General features: G+C 32.6%; 1 protein-coding gene across 2 annotated transcripts in view; it reads left to right on the top strand.

Moving 5' to 3' along the window:
- ATRNL1 (attractin like 1) overlaps positions 1 to 20838 on the top strand; it is a 754994-nt gene that overhangs the window by 142496 nt on the left and 591660 nt on the right. For both annotated transcript variants that reach the window (XM_027063193.2, XM_053207126.1), the window contains exons 11-15: positions 4785 to 4869; positions 6181 to 6389; positions 8467 to 8585; positions 13017 to 13149; positions 17311 to 17492. In XM_027063193.2, coding sequence (XP_026918994.2) covers positions 4785 to 4869; positions 6181 to 6389; positions 8467 to 8585; positions 13017 to 13149; positions 17311 to 17492 — 728 coding nt within the window. The remainder of the gene's footprint in view (positions 1 to 4784; positions 4870 to 6180; positions 6390 to 8466; positions 8586 to 13016; positions 13150 to 17310; positions 17493 to 20838) is intronic.

Genomic DNA, 20838 nt, shown 5'->3' on the forward strand with positions numbered 1-20838 from the left:
TTTAGACATTTGCAAAAAGCTGTTAAATCTGATGAAAATACCAAACAAATAGGTATTTTCAAAATACCTATATAGGTATTTACAAAAAAGTAAATCAAAGGAAATTGATACAATACTGGAAGGAGAAGATGTTACGTTTATGAAGTAAAAATGTGACTTTTAAAAATAGATCATTCAGAAAACAAAAAATGGACTTTTGAAATTAAAATTAGTCTAACAAATTTACAGATTTTAAGATAAAATGGAGAGTGCTCCAAAAGTATTATGAACAAAGGACAGATGTAAGATAGGATAAAAGATAAAAAATTTAAATGATTATTCCAGAAAACTTGCCGTCTGATTAATTGGGGGTGGCAAAAATAAAAAACAGAAAATTTTAGATGAGAAGGAAATTATCAAATGAATAATTCAAGAAAAATATCCAAGCTCCAAGTCCATGAGTTTTCAGAATGAAAGATTTCATGAAGCCCCAGAACAGACTGACAGCAAAACCCATCATAAAAAGTGGAGATTGAAAGAAGATCCTAAAAGCTTATATACAGAGAAAAGAAATAGTCCTAAAAAGTTGTGGGATTCAGTGGTATAGGGTGTTACAAAAGCAAAACCAGAAGCCTGATGATAGGAGAATAATACCTTCAATATCTGAAAATGCTTTCCAAGTTAGAGTTCCAAGCACAATCAAATAATCATATAAGTATTACAGTGGAATAAAATCACTTTCAGAATTATAGCACCTCAAAAATTTATTTCCGATGTACACTTTCTCTGGAAGCTATAGAATGATGTCTCCTATTGATGAATTTGATTAAACAAACATAAAAATTGACAAAAATTCAAATTCAAGAAATAGAGTTAATAGAGAGGAAATGTGCAGAGAATCATTAGGATAATGCAGCAGCCCTGTAGATAAGTTTGAATTGGAGAAGAAAGATGGAGTTTTAGTAGGGATGTCTTCAAAAAGTAAATGAAACTGCTAGATAGCTTGCTGTATTAGGAAATATTGCAAAAAGGTATACACATCTAGGAAAGAGTTGAGGATGAATTAGCAGCAGATATGTAGAAACCTAAGCCAAAAAAATAATTTGCAGGGAAAATAAAAGGTTGTTTAAGAATAAAATGTAATTATAATATGCTGCATGGCTCATCTGTGCATAATATGTAATAAATCCTGAATATTGGTCTAAATAAAATTGTAAGTATGCGAGGAGGATGGAGGGAGTGGGATGTATGTATGTATTTGTCTGCATAAGAGTTAAATCTTCATCTTTCTAAGAAGAAAGTCAGTTTATCTGAAATTAAGAACCAAGTATGCCATTTAGAATAAGAAGATAAATATAAAAACGTATTGTCTAGTTTTTTATTTAGAATTCAAAGTACTTACCTCTGTGATTCAGGAGTAGACATTGGGAAGATATGAGCATGAGAGTTTTTGTGATAAACCTTGTGGGATTATTTGACGTTATCGTTTGCATATTCATATCTTTGGTTAAAAACAAGCAAAATAAGAACATAATACAGCAGTACAGAAACTAGGTAAGTCACAAATTAGTGGGTCAGGCGTAAATGTTAAAATAATGGTTCTGGGAAGATTGGTATATGTTAATACATAGAAAGATCTGGGAAATATGATATGTGGGAAAGATTAAACTAGATCCCTGGAATATATTTGAAAATAAATTCCAAATGGATTGAAGATCAAAATGGTAAAAGAGAAACTGTGCATCCAACCTTTAGAAGAAAATTGGAGATTATCTGTAAAATCTTGAGTTAAGAATAAAAAGAATAAATCATGAAGAAATGGTAAATTTGACCTAGTTTATATATACACTTTTGTAAAATCAGACTCCATAAACTACATGGAAAGGCGAATCACAGCCAGAGGAGAGTATATATTAGTGCATATAATCAACAAAGGATTTATATTTAGAACATTTAATAAAGAATTGTTAAAATTATTTAAAAAACAAAAATCTTGGAGCACCTGAGCTGGTTCAGTTGGAAGAGCATGCATCTCTTGATCTTGGGGTTATAAGCTCGAGCCCCATGCTGGGTATAGAGATTATTTAAAAATAAAATATTTATTAAAAAACCCAGAACAAAACTCAAATAGAAAAATGGGCAAAGGCTTGAACAGTGATTTTATAGAAGAGTGAAAACAAATGACCTATTAATGTGAAAGAAAAGATGCTCCATCTCACCAGTAACTAGAAAAAAAATGAAACCATCATCTGATTAGTAAAAATTTAAAAGTCTGAGAGAGATACATAACGGAAAAAATGTGATAAGAAGAGTCACCATGCACTGGTGGTGTGAATTTGAGTCAGTGCACCTACTTTGGGGAGTAAATTGGCAAAACCTAGTAAAATTGCACTTGTATCTTTGTTTAAACTTAGTAATTTTCCTTTTAGAAGTCTACCTGGAGAAACTCTCAAAACGTGCAAAAGAAAACACGTGTAACAGTGAGCCAAAACCAACATGACTTGTGGTAGGAAAAAATCTGAAAAAGAAAAAGTCTATATGACCTTTAAAAGGACAAATGTGTTTTGGTATAATCATAATATGGAATGCCATAGCATGGTTAAAATGAAGAAGAAGAAGGAGGAGGAAGGAGGGAGGGATGGAGAGGCAGAAAGGGAGGGAGACACAGAATCTGAAGCAGGCTCCAGGCTCTGAGGTGTCAGCGCAGAGCCCCCACAGGGGGCTTGAACTCACAACCACGAGATCATGACCTGAGCCAAAGTCAGATGCTTAACCAACTGAGCCACATAGGCGCCCCTACTTATCCTTTAGATATAGGTAAGCTCAGATTGTTGGGTCACTTTATTTTCTACACTCCAGATGCTTCCAAATGATCTTAAAGATTCTTCTTTGAAGATTTTTGTTACAAACTAGTATCTGGCAGTCTTTCTCTCTGATCTGACTCTTTTTTGTTTCATTTCTTTGAAGCATATTCAGGTTTCTAATTCTGTTGTTGGAATTCTACAAATAATACAATTTGTAAATCACTTGCTGTGTGTGTATGTGTGTCTGTGCATGTGCGCGCGAGTGTTGGGGTTGGGTGGAATTATTGAAATCTATCTGTCCTAACTTATTAGCTGTCTCTAACATTTCCATCTCTTTCTTTCTGAAAGCCTGTGCATTTTACAGGTCACCCTTTCTTTCCAAATGGGAGCAATCTTTCAGAATTTGCTACAAGTACACTTTTAAATATCAAGTATTTGTAGACATAATTTATAGAAAATCAGAGGTAATCAACTGGGCCTTAAGCAAATTGCTTAACTTTTCCTAGATCGAATTTTTCATTTCCAACTTATAATACTTGCTCAGTCAACTTCACTGGATTCTTATAAAGATAATTTTAAATTATGTACATGAATGCACTTTGGAAGTTTTATAGTACTATACACATGTAAGCATCCTTCTTAAATGAACATGTAAAATTGGCAGAATATTAATCCTATATATGGGCCTCTTTAATAGTATTTCCCAAAATGTGATATCGGGAGCATTGGCTCTTGGGAATATTAATGTGAAAAGTATTACATGAAAAGTGCTTCTGTGGATATAATATTGGGAAAACACTGTGTTAGGTATAGTTAGACATCTCTATGTCTACTTTGTCTTTTGAGAGTATATAATAGGCAGATGTATTTTGTGAACTATAGACAGATTATACAAACTAAAGAATACCCTCTTTTGTGGGGAGGATTTATGTTCTTTGGAATAGACTTTGGGACATACAATTCAAGATGTAGGTTATTGCTCTTAGTCTTCTAGTTTCATTTTCTAAACTTTGATTTTGTTTTTTCTAACTTCTTTGATCTTAATTAGTAGTAACATTAAAATAAAACCAAATTATTCTTTTAATCCTAGTGTTATAGACATAATTACATAAATAGGAAAACAATTTATTACAACTTTAACTTTTACAACTAACTGTATTTTATTTTCTTGTTCCAAAAAGGCTTCTACGCTACCTAAAAATAAAATTTGTTTTTAAAAGCTTTTTACATGTATGTACTTTTATTAAATATCAATGTCTGCCTTTAGATATGTCATGTCTAAGAAGATGAAATCTAAAACACTGTCCCGAGAATGTCACTGAAAACGGAATCACTTAACATCTCAAAAGCTATGTTAGCTTGAGGCTAGGTTATATTGAAATAATACACAGTTTTCTTTAACCATTTTCCCATATTTTTTATATAGCTCATGAATTATTTAGGTTTTTTTCCTATTTTTTGCAACAGAAGTTACTTTATTTTACATAAAATGAACACTATTATTTTGAAATATCAGATGGTTGAAATGATTTAAATATTTTCTTTTGATGATTCTGTTTTTAGGCATTTCACTGAATATTATATATTTCATTTAATTTTGTAATAGGCATGCATATACAATTTGATTTAGTAATTTAACTTTCTAATAGGTTTATTTAGTATTGACAGTTCATGTAATTTACTATATGAACCTCGGTTTGCTTAATGAAGATATGTCTTTGGAATTATCCTCCAATGTAAAGTTAACCTCATTCTTTCCTTTCAGTTTTGCTGTTCTCATACACTTAAATTTATTTGTGGGAATTTTATGTAGAAGTTATTTTTACTTAAGGAATGATGTTAGTTGAGTTATGATACTAAATTGTAGGTCATGGCAAATTAATGAAAGGCTTCCTAATTGTAATTATTGTGTCTTTAGTTTGGCCAATGATTATTTTATAGTATTTGTCTTAATTTATTGTTTTATTTCATTTTTTTTTTTGCCATTCTCTTTTTTTCTAGCTTGTGATGAATGGAAAATATTACCGAAACCAAATCTTCATAGAGATGTCAACAGATTTGGACACTCTGCAGTTGTCATTAATGGGTAAAAGGCATATATTTATCAGTCATACTATCCACATATTCTGTTACTATTTAAAAGGAACTATTATTTGTACTTAATGGCATTAGGTCTCCCTAGTCTATCATGGAATACATTTTGGTTTGTTAACCATATCCTTTATTCTTTTGTGTTCAAATATATTTAAGGGAAAGGGGAGCGAAGAAAGAGTGCTGAGATAAAACTTCAGATACTTTTAAAAAAATCCATCCTGCCCTCTTTCCTTTTAGTAGAGATCAGACAATGAATGACTCCTTTTAAAAAGATCAAACTAAAATGGCAGAAAGGATAGCCCCATATTTCTAACAAGGAGAGCAAGGAAAGGGTGAAGAATTAGGTTCTCATTTTAGTTCTGTCATTAAATGCATGGCTTTTGACAAGGAAAGGGAGAAGAATTAGATTCTCATTTTAGTTCTGTCATTAAATGCATGATTTTTGACAAGTCCCTTTACCTCTCTGGGATTTACTATCTTTATATCCCTTGAGATTTGGGATGGGACGAGCATTAAGTTACTTTCTTCCTTTAGGTTAGTATTATTTTTCTATTTCTATAGCAAAATTTGGTAATGTGGCAGGAAACTATGCCAGCTCATTCATTAGCTTAAAATTTGTAATTCATAATGACATTCTCGTAAGTTCATTTTATCACCACCTTACTCTAATTTTGTAAAACTTCTTCAATATGATACTAAAAGCAGGTAGAAGTTAACCACAATCAAACTCTGTAATTGGTATCAGTTAGCTTTCAGAATAGTAACAAATGAAATTCAGAGTTTACACATAACACCCCACCCTTCTTTGTTGAAATATTGTGTTATATTGACTTTTATTTTACTTTCTAAGTAATAAAAGATACTACTGAAGTATTTTCTGATCTTTTTCCATTTATTATGTTAATAATATTGAAATTAAATTAATTGAAGTTAAAATTATGCTCTTTTGAAGGCATGTCAAACTTCTTTGTCACTGGTAGTTGAATTAATTTAATAATTGTCTGGATTTTCCTTTCCAAATTAAAATTTTGAATATCTTTTTGATTATTTTACTCTTGGTCCTACTATTTTATAAGAGGATGGTAAAACACTGTAAGAAAGACTCTGTACCTAATATCTAAATTCATTGTCAGTATTCAAAAATTATAATTGTAGATAGCAGTTCTAAAGCGTATCTTATCCATGTATAGCACTTTCTATTTCTAAAAAAATTGCTTCCATGATGAAATGCAAAATGTATACTTAAATTTATTTTTGAAACTAATTCATTAGAGTTTTCTTTAATATTCTGTTTTTTTAATAGGTCCATGTATATATTTGGAGGATTTTCTAGTGTACTCCTTAATGATATCCTTGTTTACAAGCCTCCAAACTGCAAGGCTTTCAGAGATGAAGAACTTTGTAAGAATGCTGGTCCAGGAATAAAATGTATTTGGAATAAAAATCACTGTGAATCTTGGGAATCTGGGAATACTAATAATATCCTTAGAGCAAAATGCCCTCCTAAAACAGGTAAAGTTTTTTTTTTTTTCCCTCCCCTCTGGCATAAAGCTTCTTTACTTGGCTAGAAGTTGTAATGCATTTTGCTTATAAGCATTACTTATAACTTAAAATGGAGAGGGGGTTGTAAACATAAGAGACTCTTAAATATAGAGAACAACCAGATGGGCTAAATGGGTAAGGGGCATTAAGGAATCTACTCCTGAAATCATTTTTGCACTATATGCTAACTTGGATGTAAATTTAAAAAAATAAAATAAATTATAAAAACAAACAAAAAAAAGATAATTTCTATTTCCAAAAAAAGTACCTATAGCTTTTAGAAATTAAAAATTCATAATCCTTTAATTAAGAATTTTCATGTTTGAATGTATCAGTGCTTAATAATTTAATTTTTTTATTAGCCCTTTTTAGATTTCTCTTTTTAATTCTATATGTATTATTACACATATAAAATTTTATGAGTAACCTGGTCATATATATGTATGTACTATTTAAATATAAGTAAAAAATGTTTTAAAGTATACTCTTTCTGGGGCACTTGGCTGGCTCAGTCAAACGTCCAACTTTGGCTCAGGTCATGATCTCACAGTCGGTGAGCTCGAGCCCCGGGTCAGGCTCTGTGCTGACAGCTCAGAGCCTGGAGCCTGCTTTGGATTCTGTGTCTCCTTCTCTCTCTGCCGCTCCCCCACTCATGCTCTGTCTCTGTCTTTCAAAGATGAATAAATATTAAAAAAAGTGGCAACCTCCTTCATGAATTGTTTCAGTGGGATAAACATTTCCCTTCCCTTTGCCCACCTGGACTTCCTTTACATTGCTGCCTTAACACAGCTCTCAGGCTAGTGTTGGAGTTAGTTACATAGGTGCCCATCTTCCCCACCATGCTTCTTGTCGAGTTCATGTGCCTTAAAATGCTGAAAACTGGGGTGCCTGGGTAGCTCCAACCAGTTAAGCATCTGGCTCTTGACCTTGGCTCAGGTCATGATCTCGCAGTTGTGAGTTCGAGCCCCGTGTCTGGCTCTGTGCTGACAGCTCAGAGCTTGGAGCCTACTTCAGATTCTGTGTCTCCATTTCTCTCTGACCCTCCCCTGCTCATGATCTGTCTCTCTCTCTTTCTCTCTCTCTCAAAAATAAATAAACGTTAAAAAATAAATAAAGTATACTCTAAGAAATATTGTGTTATTGGGGTGCGTAGGTAGCTCAGTCAGTTAAGCGCCGACTTCAGCTCAGGTCATGATCTCATAGTTTCTGGGTTCAAGCCCTGTGTCGGGCTCTGTGTTGACAGCTCAGAGCCTGGAGCCTGCTTCAGATTCCGTGTCTCCCTCTCTCTCTGCCCCTCCTCCTCTTACGCTCTGTCTCAAAAAATGAACAAACATTTAAAAAAAAATTAAAATACTGTGTTTCTAAGAAATAAAGTGAAATAATTTATTCTGTATTTGGTAGTTTTTTTCTTCTTTAATATTGCCAAGCCAAGCACAGATCTCAAAGATTTTCTAGAATTTTGATGACTAATGTTTTAGTTTAATACTTTTTATAAACTATTGAATAAATAAATAAAATGCAAAACATTACTAGTAAATATTTATGAATAAATGATTTGGATAAAAATTGTCCAGTTTTCTTCAGATGGGTGGGGTTTTATGCATTTTTTCATGGTATAATTAGCAATGTATTTTCTAATACATTAGAAAGTTTTGTTAGTCTGTGATAACTCAGATGTCTCTAAATATCTTTATGAAGAATGATAAACAATGTGTATTTATTATAATGTTTCTTTTAAATGTTAGTAATGCTTTTTTCTAGTAAAATACCTGTAAGTCTTTTTCCTCCTCCATAATGGATAAATTTTAAATGGCTGTAGGATCTTGGTGGATTGAATAATTAAAATGACAGTGGCAGGTATCTCAAAACTTGTAAATACAATTAAACTACAAAGTTACCTTCATGTTGAAGAAGTTATTTTGATGGTGATGGCCATATTTATGTTGTAAAAAGTCTTAGTGATTCTTAAACATTAAAAATGTGTGAATTGAGAAGTGTGACATTTCCTTTCTCATCCTGATGTGTTTGTCTCCCATTTGCGTCGCAGCTGCTCCTGATGACAGATGTTACAGATACGCGGATTGTGCCAGCTGCACTGCCAATACAAACGGGTGCCAGTGGTGTGACGAGAAGAAGTGTATTTCAGCAAACAGTAACTGCAGTGTGGTTAGTATTTATGGGTAAATGGTGATGTAGCTAACATGGCTGCTTTCTAATCATTTCTTACCATTTCTAATTTCTAATCATTAGCCTACCATTTGGTACCGAAAGCACTTTGCACATCAACACACTTAGGAAGTGTGTAGGGAATCACTGCTGTGCTGTGTTGTAAATTGACTCTAGTTTCTTGCTAAAATTTGTCAGATTCTGTTTTGATTTCATGAACTTTTACTTCCTCCTATGTCTTTTAAAAATAAACTATAGGGGCACCTGTGTGGCTCAGTCGGTGAAGCGTCCGACTTCAGCTCAGGTCATGATCATGGTTTGTGGGTTTGAGCCCCGTGTTGGGCTCTCTGCTGTTAGCACAGAGCCCGCCTCAGATCTTTGTTTCCATCTCTCTCTGCCCCCTCTCCCCCCGCAAAATAAATAAAAATTAAAAAAAGGATGTAATTATAAATGTAGTCTTCTGTGTTGATCGACGTAGGATTATATAGGTAATAAGTATAAAAATAAGTATATGAGTGTAAAAATTATTTCCATAGGTTTCTTGTCATACATGCACGTGCACAAGAGTGGTGTGGTCTGATGTTTTGTTTACATGCTTTGTGTTTAAGTTTAACCTGAGGTTGACAAGGGTAGTTGCCTTTTATCTGTCTTTAGGTCAGTGGTCCTCAACCAGAGGCAGTTTGTGCCTTAAGCGATATTTGGCAATGTGTGTAGACATTTTTGGTTGTCACAAGTGGCATCTAATAGAGTCAAGGGTTGATGTTAACATTCTGTAATGCATGAACTCTCCCACCGAAAACAATTATCTGGCTCAAAGTGTCAATAGTGATGAGTTTGAGAAACCGTACTTTGGTAGACAACTGGAAAAAATTATAAAATTAACGTTTTTGGTAGATGAAAATGGATTAAAAGCAGCAAAAATTAACCTTTTAAGGGGGTAGATTCAAAATGTCCCAAGTTTTGAAGAAGACGGCAACAAATTGAAAGAAAAATTTTAAAAAGTATTAACAAGTATAAGATTAAGGGATTAAAAACTGTGTGTAGTAGGACTAAAGATTCTCTTACTGGGCTACAGCTAAAATAACTATATAATGTGCTTACAAATTTTCAACTAAATATAACATACTTCTTTTTCTGAATTTTTATTAATCACCAAAAGTATTGACCTGTTTTTTAAGATAGCATGCAGACGTAAAAGGTAAAGAAAAGGGAGTTTGAAAACTAAGTGAGAAATTTTTATTGTATCATCAAAAAATTTTCCTCAGTATATAGTCATATTTCAAAATATTTGTTTTATGATTCTATTCTAAAATAACATTCAAAAATTAAAATGGAGGAAACTTTTCAATTACTGACTTACCTGACTGAAACCTTTTTTTCATACATATTGTGTTGGTATATACTTACCAGGAATATAAGTTGCTTTGATAACAGATATACTTCAATTTTATTTGAGTTTTAATGTTAGTGTGGTATGACTCTGCTTTGAAAATTTGAATTATTTTTTTATATTTGTATTAATATTCATCTAATGGGGGTTATTTTAGTGAGTAATGTGGATATAGGAGTTAAGTAAAATAAAGTATGGGAATAAGGGAATAAAATGGAGAATGTTATTAAATAAAAATTGCAAGTATATTGTGTTTCAAGCTTTGTTGGACAGCCCTGGGTTTAGACATTGTGTTTAGACATTTACGCTAAATGAAAATACATGATCTCAAAAATTGTGTTATGCAAATTGCTATCAAGTAGTCTTTTCATAAAGTGACCTTTTAGTTTATATTTTATTTTTTAGAATGCTATGTTAATAAGGAAAGCACTGGGTGTGATAGTATAAGTGAGCAGATGGTACTCGCTTGTAATTTAGACTTTGATGTAATGTCTTTTAGACGGTTTTATAAAGACGTCTGGTGATTAAGCTAAACCAAATGCTAATGGTTACAGAAAGGTCTGTGAGATTTTAGTGTAATGATGTCCATTGATACCCTATTTCATTATTTAGTCGTATTTACTTCATCTTGCATAGTTTGTGCACTAACAGCTCAAATATCCTGATTGTTTATCTGGTTTGTTAGGCCAAAAAATACCAGCCATGTTTCAGAATAACAGTCAGCTTTCTTTCATCATTGATTAAATTGGTCCTGTGTGTGATTTCATCTATTATATTGGTTCAGTGTCAGCAAATGAATATACTGTTTGTAATGAAGAGCAGTACAGTTATTTGGAAGGTGACTGTAATGATGCCATTGTTAGTCTGAAGACTGGCATGAAATAGTTATTCTTCCTTTTATTCAGTTCCGTCATTCTGTCATTTTTATAGGTTATTCTATTTACCAGATGATTCAAGTAATTAATTTTCTTTTCAATTAGCTGAAAAATGTTTCAGACTATAATTATCATATAGAATAGTGCTAAGATTTATATTCCATATGAAAACAAAGCTACGAATTAGAAAAAGTAACAATAAAAAGTATATATGTTCTGAATGAAAATGTGGTGGTTAAATAATTTGAGATTTGAAAAAAATATGGGCACCTGGGTGGCTCAGTCAGTTGAGTATTGGACTTCACTTTGGGTCATGATCTCCTGGTTCGTGAGTTAGAGCCCCACATTGGCCTTGCTGCCCTGGGTGCCGGATCCCACTTCAGATCCTCTGTCTCCCTCTCTCTCTGCCCCTCCTCCACTCAGACTCTCTCAAAAATAAATAAAAACATTAAAAACATAAAAAATATCTTCTCTGATTTTCTTAGGACGAATAAAGCTGAACATTAATTACTATTTAGTTACTTTTTATCTGTTACCTTATGTGTAATTTGCTCTACAGAAATTAACACCTCTGGAATGGAGGTGACTGCAATGTATTTTACATGGGAAATGACCCTAATTTATAAATAAATGTTTGGTGGGTGACATTTAAATTGTCTAAGATGATAAAAGTTGCTTCAACCATTTTTAAAGTTTATTTGAGAGACAGAGACAGAGAGAGAGAGAGAGACAGAGAGAGACAGAGAGAGACAGAGAGAGACAGAGAGAGAGAGAGAGAGAGAGAGAGAGAGAGAGAGAGAGAGAGAAAGAGAATGAGAATGAGCTGGGGAGAGGCAGAGAGAGAGGGAGAGAGAATCCCAAGCAGGCTCTGTGCTGTCAGTACAGAGCCTAGTACAGGGCTGGATCTCATGAACCTATGAGATCATGACCTGAGCCAAAAGCAAAAGAGGCTGACCTTTAACACACTACACCACCCAGGCACCCTGCTTTAACCATTTTTATATGTGGGATAGTTATAAGTAAATTTTAACTGTTAACTTTATTGACTGAAAAGAAATATTTAGCTCTGTTACATTAGAAAGCTTGAGGTGAGTATTTGTGTGTGTGTGTGTGTGTGTGTGTGTGTGTGTGTGTGTGTATGTATGTATGAAGATTGAAGTGGAGCACAGATGCAGCATTAAAGTCCTTTGTGGTTTTTCTCAAGAGTCATGGAAAGAATTGAGCCAAAAATTTTTATCATATTAACACTATCATATGAAGTATCTGAACCTGTTGTGTGTAGGGAACTACCTGCAGAGTTCCTATGTTGCCCATTTTTTTCTTTTTTGACCTTTAATCTTTAATCTCTTCATACTGGAATTTAGTCGACATATGATTACCCTGTATAGTAGGATTGATCAAAGTGTAACTTCAGCTTCTTTGCGGTCACCATAAAAGAAACATGACAGATACAGGAGAAATGTCAGTTGACCAAAATTATTATTTAGTGTCTGTGAGAGTAACATTAGTTTGAGTTATTGAGAAAATAATTTATGTTTATCATCTCTTCAATTTTTACTACTTATCATTTCTACTTATTGCATGATAGTTTTATTACAACTAGAATTTTGTTCCATGTGATCATTAAGAAAAATGACTCTGCATTGACCTTATTTATTGAATTGGAAGCTTGTTATCAGATTTAATAGAGTAGGTTTTCATTTGATGGTTTTTGTTTCAGATTGTGGAAATTGTAAATTATTTCCAATAAGCATATATTCTAGTTCCAGCAGTTATAGTTTAAAGAAATGAGTAAGAGAGATTCTGATTCAGTAGAATTGGATTTGGGGTTAGAAATCTGAACTTAAAATTTTTATTTTTTTAATGTTTATTTATTTTTGAGAGAGACAGAGCATGAGCAGGGGAGGGGCAGAGAGCGAGGGAGACAGAATCCAAAGCAGGCTCCAGGCTCTGAGCTGTCAGCACAGAGCCCGACGCGGGGCTCAAACTCACAGACTGCGAGATCATGACCTGAGCCGAAGCCAGACGCTCAACCCACTGAGCCACCCAGGCACCCCAGAAATCTGAACTTTAAAATTCACGTGGTGATTTATATATACATTGACATTTAAAAATCATTGCTATACAGAGGTAAAAAATAACATGCTTTATCTCTTCACTTTCTAGTCCGTGAAAAACTATACCAAATGTCATGTGAGAAATGAGCAGATTTGTAACAAACTTACCAGCTGTAAAAGCTGTTCGCTCAACTTGAATTGCCAGTGGGATCAGCGACAGCAAGAATGCCAGGCTTTACCAGGTAAAGATTTCAGTTCGGTAAATGAATTTTATAGCCTACAGATGAATACCATTATAGTAAAGAGCATTTACTAAGACATTCCAGTTTCAAATAAATGATAATATTGGAGTAATAATAGCATTGTTTCCATAAAAATAATTTGTGTGTTTCCTTCCAGTTCTTTTAAGATGTTCATGATTTCTCTATTTATTATAATACTATTGACTTGATCAGAATCTTTTTTTAATTTTAAAAAATTCTGTCTTTAAAATATAGAAAATAATAAGCACTCAGGCTAATATCCAGATTTTAATAAATGTTAACATTTGATCTATTTGATTTGCTTCTTATCTTTGAAATTCTGGGAACTATTTTTACTACTTTTTATTATAAATTATAACATTTATAATAAGTTTTATATGATTTAATGAGAATCTAAGTTATGTAAACCAGAGCAAAGTCCATTAAAAAAGCAATTTTAATTTATTTTTTACATGTATCATTCTTCCTAGTAAACCCTGAGTACTCTTCCTTTTAAATATAAAAGATAAAATTAGAAAATCAGAAAGTAATATAGATACTTAAACCAGTTCCATCTTCTTGTTATACAGGTAAGTGAGACATACATTGTTTAAGGACTTGTTCAAAGTTGCAGGGTTTGTAAATGGCAGATGTAACTATTAACTGGGTGTTTTATTTCAGTTCAGTGTTTTGCTTTTCTGTATTCCATGGTTTTTGATTGTTTTGTTATATTTTTCAGAGAAAAATTTCTAACTTACGTAATTCTAAAACGTCCTTGAAAATTCCATCATAGGATTTATGTCATGCTTGGAAGTTCATGTAATAAAAGAAAAAATAGATTGCCTTCAAAAGTACCATTAAGATTCTAGAATGTTTATGTAAATTTTAGGTTTTGTTTATATACTGACATTTAAAGTTTTTAAACAGGATACATGCATGTGTGTGTTCACTTTGAAAAAATTAGAGAATATTAATGAACTGCCAGGTTTTGAGAAGCAATAGTGAGGTGATACAAAACTTGAAAGTAACATTGATATCTGAGTGTTAAATGCTAAAATCAACATGTAGATCAGTAAAAATACTTAAAATGTTGTTTTAAAAATCTTGGACACAAGGGGCAACTGGGTGACTTAGTCAGTTAAGTGTCTGACTCTTGATTTTGGTCAGGTCATAATCACGGTTTGTGAGTTCAAGCCCCATCTTGGTCTCTGTGCTGACAACACAGATAAATGTATATGTTTAAAGGAATATTGCTTTAAGAAGAAGAGAATTTGATTGCCAGTGGAAGTTTGGAAAAATAAGTGGTTATCTATACATTGCCCAGGAAAGAATTTTGATTTGGTATAAGGGCTCCACTTGGCCAGGCTATTTCTGTGGAGAATAATAAATACCATACAACAAATACAATATAAAATGCATTATAAACTAATTTCCTGTGTTCTACATTCATATTTACTAAGCAACCAACTAGGTATAGTTTGTTTTTCCCTATGCTGGTCTCAAGGAAGTGAATGCTGTAAATAGAGGACGCTGTCTATACTGTTGCACTTTAAAAAAATTTTTTTTAAACGTTTATTTATTCTTGAGAGACAGAGACAGGGATGAGTGGGGGTAGGGCAGACAGAGAGAGTACACAGAATTTGCAGCAGGCTCCAGGCTCTGAGCTGTCAGCACAGAGCCCGATGTGGGGCTTGAACTCGACTGTGAGATCATGACCTGAGCCAAAGTCGGACATTTAACTGACTGAGCCGCCCAGGCGCCCCCTGTTGCACTTTTCTAGGAACATTTGTGAATTGCATTTTTTCATTGATCTCATATAAACTCGGAAATTTGCATTTATCTCACTAAACGCTTTTTAAAAATTTACTGCTTCTCATTTAACTCTGAAGCTGAGTTGATGCTCAATACTATAAAAGCCTAAACCATAAAAACATTTGGGTCAGCCCTATACTTTAGTTTAGTCTCAAAGACACATGTATTTGTGTCCATTTGTATGATTTTTCACCTAGGTATTTGTCACAAAAGGAGACATGCAAAAGAAATTTAAATCCTTCCTTGATTCAGTAAGGTAAAAAAAAAAAAAAAAGCCATAACTGAACAAAGCTTTTGCACTGCTTCCTTGAAGTAATTAGGTACTTTGGATTCCAGAAGACAAGGTAGATTGCTATAGGTGTAGCCTGAAAAAGAAAATAAAAGTATTATAAACAATCTTATTAAATGACAGTTATAGTTTATTGAGAGATTAATGTGTTCTAGGTACTGTTCATGGTACCCAATTCAGTAAGACAGCAGTTATTAAAGAACAGGAGGCCCCTGTTTATGGACTCTTTGAGAGGGTCCATGAGGTCAAAACTAGTAATACTAAAATATTTGCTTTTTAAATTCTCATTCTGTCATGGGTTTACTCTGGAGTTTTCTAAAGGCATGATTCTAATAGATTGGAGAAGTAGATATGAGAATACAATTGTCTTGTATTAAACCAATATTAAAGAGATTTGCAAAAATATATAGCAGCTACACTATTTTTAATTTTTGTTTGTTTTGGATACTGTAATTCTTGTAAAATAAAATACACTATTTATTTTAAGTTGAAATGATTATCTCCCAATATTTTATTATGAAAATCTTCAAACATATAGAAAACTGGAAAGAATGGTAGAGAGGACACTGACCCATTACCCTTACCCTAGATTCTACAATGAACATTTTGCTCTGCTCTATCCCTGCTCTGTCTATCCATCCCTCTATTCATTCATCAGGCCATCTTAATTTTTTTCATGCCATTGTCCTAAACTGTCGGCTGCTGTCCCTCAGGGAGAGAATTTGATGATACGTGTCCTTTGGGCCTGTATATAGCATAAAGGCAAAAACACCCCAAGAGATGGAAGACTATGTTTGTAATGCATTTTTAAATTCCAATTTTAGGTGAATAGATAAATATATTTTTAAATGGTCAGTTTTAATTTTTAATATGATCAAAGCCAATAGATAAAAAATCCCTACAGAAAAGATCTGTGAGGTCGTCAATAATTTTTAAGAAAAAAAAGGGGGGGTCTTGAGACCAAATGTTTGAGAATTGCAGCTTTAGAACAATTCCATAAAATTTGTACTAATCCATCTAAAGCTGAAAGGGCGGAAGGCACTGATATATGTAATATGGTATGGAAACTAAAATGTAGTCAAATTTTATAGATCAGTGTTTTAATGAAGCACTTCAGTCTTAATTAGTTATGCTAGAGCATAACTTTATAATGTGTTTATAAATATGGTTTAGACAATAGGCACTCTTTTAAGTTCAACTTGTATTATAAGGATCAACCACTATTATTGAATAGTGTGTTTAAATGTTAGAAAGACCTGCATACCTGTTTAAAAAAATAAACATCGAAAAACAAAGATTATGGGACGCCTGGGTGGCTCAGTCAGTTAAGCATCTGACTTCAGCTCGGGTCACAATCTTGCGGTTTGAGTTCGAGCCCCGTGTCTGGCTCTGTGCCGACAGCTCAGAGCATGGAGTCTGCTTCGGATTCTGTGTCTCCCTCTTTCTCTGCCCCTTGCTTGCTCACATTCTGTCTCTCTCTCTCAAAAATAAATAAACATTAAAAATAAATAAATAAAAAGCAAAGATTATAGCTTCTTTATTAAACATAAATGATACTTCTCTCTCCACACTTATAATTAAAGAATCAAAGAACCCAACTTATATTAAAATAGTATACTTGAACTCTGGAAATTAGATTTGGAAAAGAGGAATAACTTTGAATTTGCTTGTTATATGCTGGTTTTTTTTCTTTAAAGTGATCTTATATAATGTAAGCTGGACCCGGGGATGTAAATACAGTAGTGATTTTACTAGTTAACATACTGTATGCCAGTACACTACAAAACCCTGCAAACAGTCGACACATTTTAACAGATATTATAGAGCTATAGCTTATATTGTGCTTAAGAGTTAAAGAAAAAAATTAGGATCTTCTGTTCTTCTTTTCCACCGAACTGTTAGATAAGTTTTGTTTTTTAAATTATATTGATATATTTAAAATTTTTATCATTAAAAGTTGTTTAAACAAAGATAGAAATTGTATTTAGAATTCTAAAATAACTGAAAAATATAAATGCTTTTTGATAATCTAAAAATAAGATATAATTTTTTTTGACTAGCTCATCTTTGTGGAGAAGGATGGAATCATATTGGTGATGCTTGTCTTAGAATCAATTCCAGTAGAGAAAGCTATGACAATGCAAAACTTTATTGCTATAATCTTAGTGGAAATCTTGCTTCATTAACAACCTCAAAAGAAGTAGAATTTGTTCTGGATGAAATACAGAAGTATACACAACAGGTAATAACTCTTGTTTATATTATGGAAATATGCAGAAAGTCCTATACTTACTAGCAATGGTTCATTCTTTTTGCTTCTAAATAAATTATTTTTACTAAATCTTGGAAGTAAAAGTGGAACTGACTGCAAAAATCAATTAGCAGTGGACTTATTCTGTATATGTATTTGGGAATAAAGTTTTCTAAATTACACATCTTGGTTTTACACAGTAAACCACTGCATTTCTTACCAAGAAGTCATTTCATATGAATAAATATACTTAAAATACATGTGCATAAAATTTAAGAATTTGTTTTGAAGTGTAATTACTTCATAATTTGAGATGTCCCTTATAATTAAAACACTAGACCCAACACATTGGTTATATGTATTTTTCTGTGAATGTGTATGTGTGTTGTGAGTTGGGTTTTTGAATTATGCGATTTTCTAGGTGTAGATTTGCTTGAAATAATGTAATAAAGGTTAGCAGGACAAAAACCAGTTTGTAAAGTATGTGGAAGATATTGGAACATACAACACTTAGAAACAGTTTCAATATTTCAGGGAGTTTTATGGAAGATATTTCTGTAAAAAATTGAGTGTTTCTTTGAAAATTGTATCAAGATATTATTTTATAAGACATTTCTAATAGGAATTTACAGTATTTATTTTCTATTCTTGGGATATTAAAATATAGTCAACTCTTAAGAGTAGATTAAGGAGATTTGGAAATAATTTACTAAATCTAGTTATGAGACACTTTATTTAGTTCATGTGCTTAATTGAAATATACTAATATAAACTGTCATAGCATCATAGAAGCTTTCTGCATTTTGTTTCAAAAATAAAATTAGAACTCAAAAGAGATCAAGTAAGTGATAAGACTAAAAATAATATATACCTTAAATCTGAAACTTGTATTAGTTTTGGCCTACTGTTGAGGATAAGTATATACACACATATATATACACACCCTATGGTAAATAATGCACAAAGTGGCATGATTTCTATACAAATAATGGATGTATGTCTCTAATACATCTGTTACTCATGAACGTGTGAAACTGTATTACACCAGATTTCAACAACTTTATTTTGACCTTCAATTATGGCTTTTATTTGGACAAATACTCTATTGATACTCCAGAACTCCACTCCATATAGGACAGAGGAGACAATTTTGGCTTGAAATTATTTTAGAGCAAATGTTACCAATTACTTGCCATAGAAATACATAATGTTTTCTTGGTATAGCTGATTTTAAAGAAGCATTGAGGACAGTATTATCAAAGTGATGTAGAGCATGGAATTGGATGTACTGCTTATCTTTAAAACTTAGTAGCAAGTTAATCTCTCCAGCCCTGTAACAGGGGTAATAATCATAGCTACTTTGCATGTTTATTATGAAAAAGAAGTGAGATAATGCATGTAAAGAGTATAAATTTTATTGAGTGTTTACAGTAATTATCATTATTGTTTGCATTTTAAGGGTTGTTATTTTGGTATCACTGTTTGGACTGCTGCTGTTACTACTATTTCTAGAAATCATTATTTAGAATTCGTAGGTATCTAAATGAATTTATTTGATGAATAGTTAATACTTATATTAATTGTGGAAAAGGATGTGCCCCAGAGTATTTTAATTTTTCCATGGTGAATGACAGATTCTCCTTGCCACCCTGGCCCCACCGCCCTGGATAGTTGTATTAGGACCTTTAATCTCTTCAGATCATTCCTGATTTATGATGAAGAATGGGTAACTGATTTTATTTTTACTCAGAGGAATATATATCTGGTGTTTAAAGCATGATATAAGAACAGTTTTCATAAATGTTACAAAAAATTAAGGGGACTTAAGGACACTCACTTTTGAAATTTTTTTATGGACATCACTTCACTGTTACTGCCTACATTTTTGGTGATATCAGAATGTATACTTCTTATGAGTATCAATACCAGATGATTTAACTTATTAATGTGAGTTTCTAATTGTTGAGCCAAAGCCCTGCTCTCGCTTTAATAAAATGGTTAAATTAATTATATCACTGGTTTTTATAAATATTCAAAATTTTGAAATGGATATCACAGTATATTTGTTAGCTGTCATTTATCATATGCTTGATATTAATAGAATAAAGAAAAAACTTACCAAATTTGTATGCAGATTGATATGTGAAATCATTTTTGTGTGAATTGTAGCTGTTTTTCTGTGAAGAATGGGCCAGTATTCATTCATTTAGTACATGTTTTTTGAGCACCTTCAATGTACTTGGCAATCTACGGCTTGCTGAGGATAGAAATTAAAACACCATCACTGTTCTCAAAGATTTTACTGGTGAGGAAGACAAACACAATTATACTGTATTGTGATAATTATAATGATAGTTGCACATGGGATATATGAAGAAAGAGAGTGTATATCTAATTAGTGATGAGGTGTTAAGGAGTTTCCTAGAGTAATGCCCTAGCTAACTTCTGGAGGATGTTGAGTTGGCCAGCACATGAAGATATTTCTAAGGAGGCAAGAGAAACACCTATGTTTTTTTTTTCTTTTCTTTGTCTTAAGAGCTACCAGCCTAATGTCCTGAAGGTAAGATGTATGTGGTTTCGTGTAAGAGAGACACCAATTAGTTAAAAAAAAATATTTTAGAAAAATGTGAAAAGGTATATGTGTAATTGTTTTTTAATTGTATGGAGCATATAACATAAATTAAGATCTGTTATATTCTTGTGATGCCAGGGGCTTTATTTCTTTAATCACAAAATTGGGGGACAATTACAAATAACGTTTGGAAATTAGTTCTGTATTGTGTCGCTTATAAAGAGCTTATTAGTGGTAGATCCACAGTCTTTGAGTTTTAGAAAGTCCTAGTATTCCGCATTAGAGCTCTGTTGCTTTTTTTCCTTGTTTAAAATGTAATATTTTTAGTTTTTACACTACAATCTTGAAATGTGCAAGTTCAGAAGTTGCGCATTTCAAGGTTTCTTGTGTTCCTCAATTTTCTTGCTTGTTGCTATAAATCATAAAGATTGTACTAACAGTTACTTTGGCTGTGTGGTGAACATATATTTGAGAGTTTGTGGACTAGTGTGCTCTAGAATAGAAGAAGGTTTTGTTTCATTAGAAAGCTGAGCTTTAGCAGCGTTGCAAAGGTAGAAGCTTCTGCAAGTTGACATTCCATTAAGCATACCTTTATGTAAAATGAGTTATATCCTGAGTCATTCCACTTGTATACACTTAGATAACCCTCCCTTGGCAAATAAAGACAGACAAATTCAGGCAATTTAAAGAAATATTCTGGGTCAAATAATCATTTATTTATCGGAAATGGCTAATGAAATGTTGCAGTGATTTATGATGTGCTCT

Source organism: Acinonyx jubatus, chromosome D2 (genome assembly GCF_027475565.1).
Source record: "Acinonyx jubatus isolate Ajub_Pintada_27869175 chromosome D2, VMU_Ajub_asm_v1.0, whole genome shotgun sequence".
Classification (NCBI taxonomy): domain Eukaryota; kingdom Metazoa; phylum Chordata; class Mammalia; order Carnivora; family Felidae; genus Acinonyx; species Acinonyx jubatus.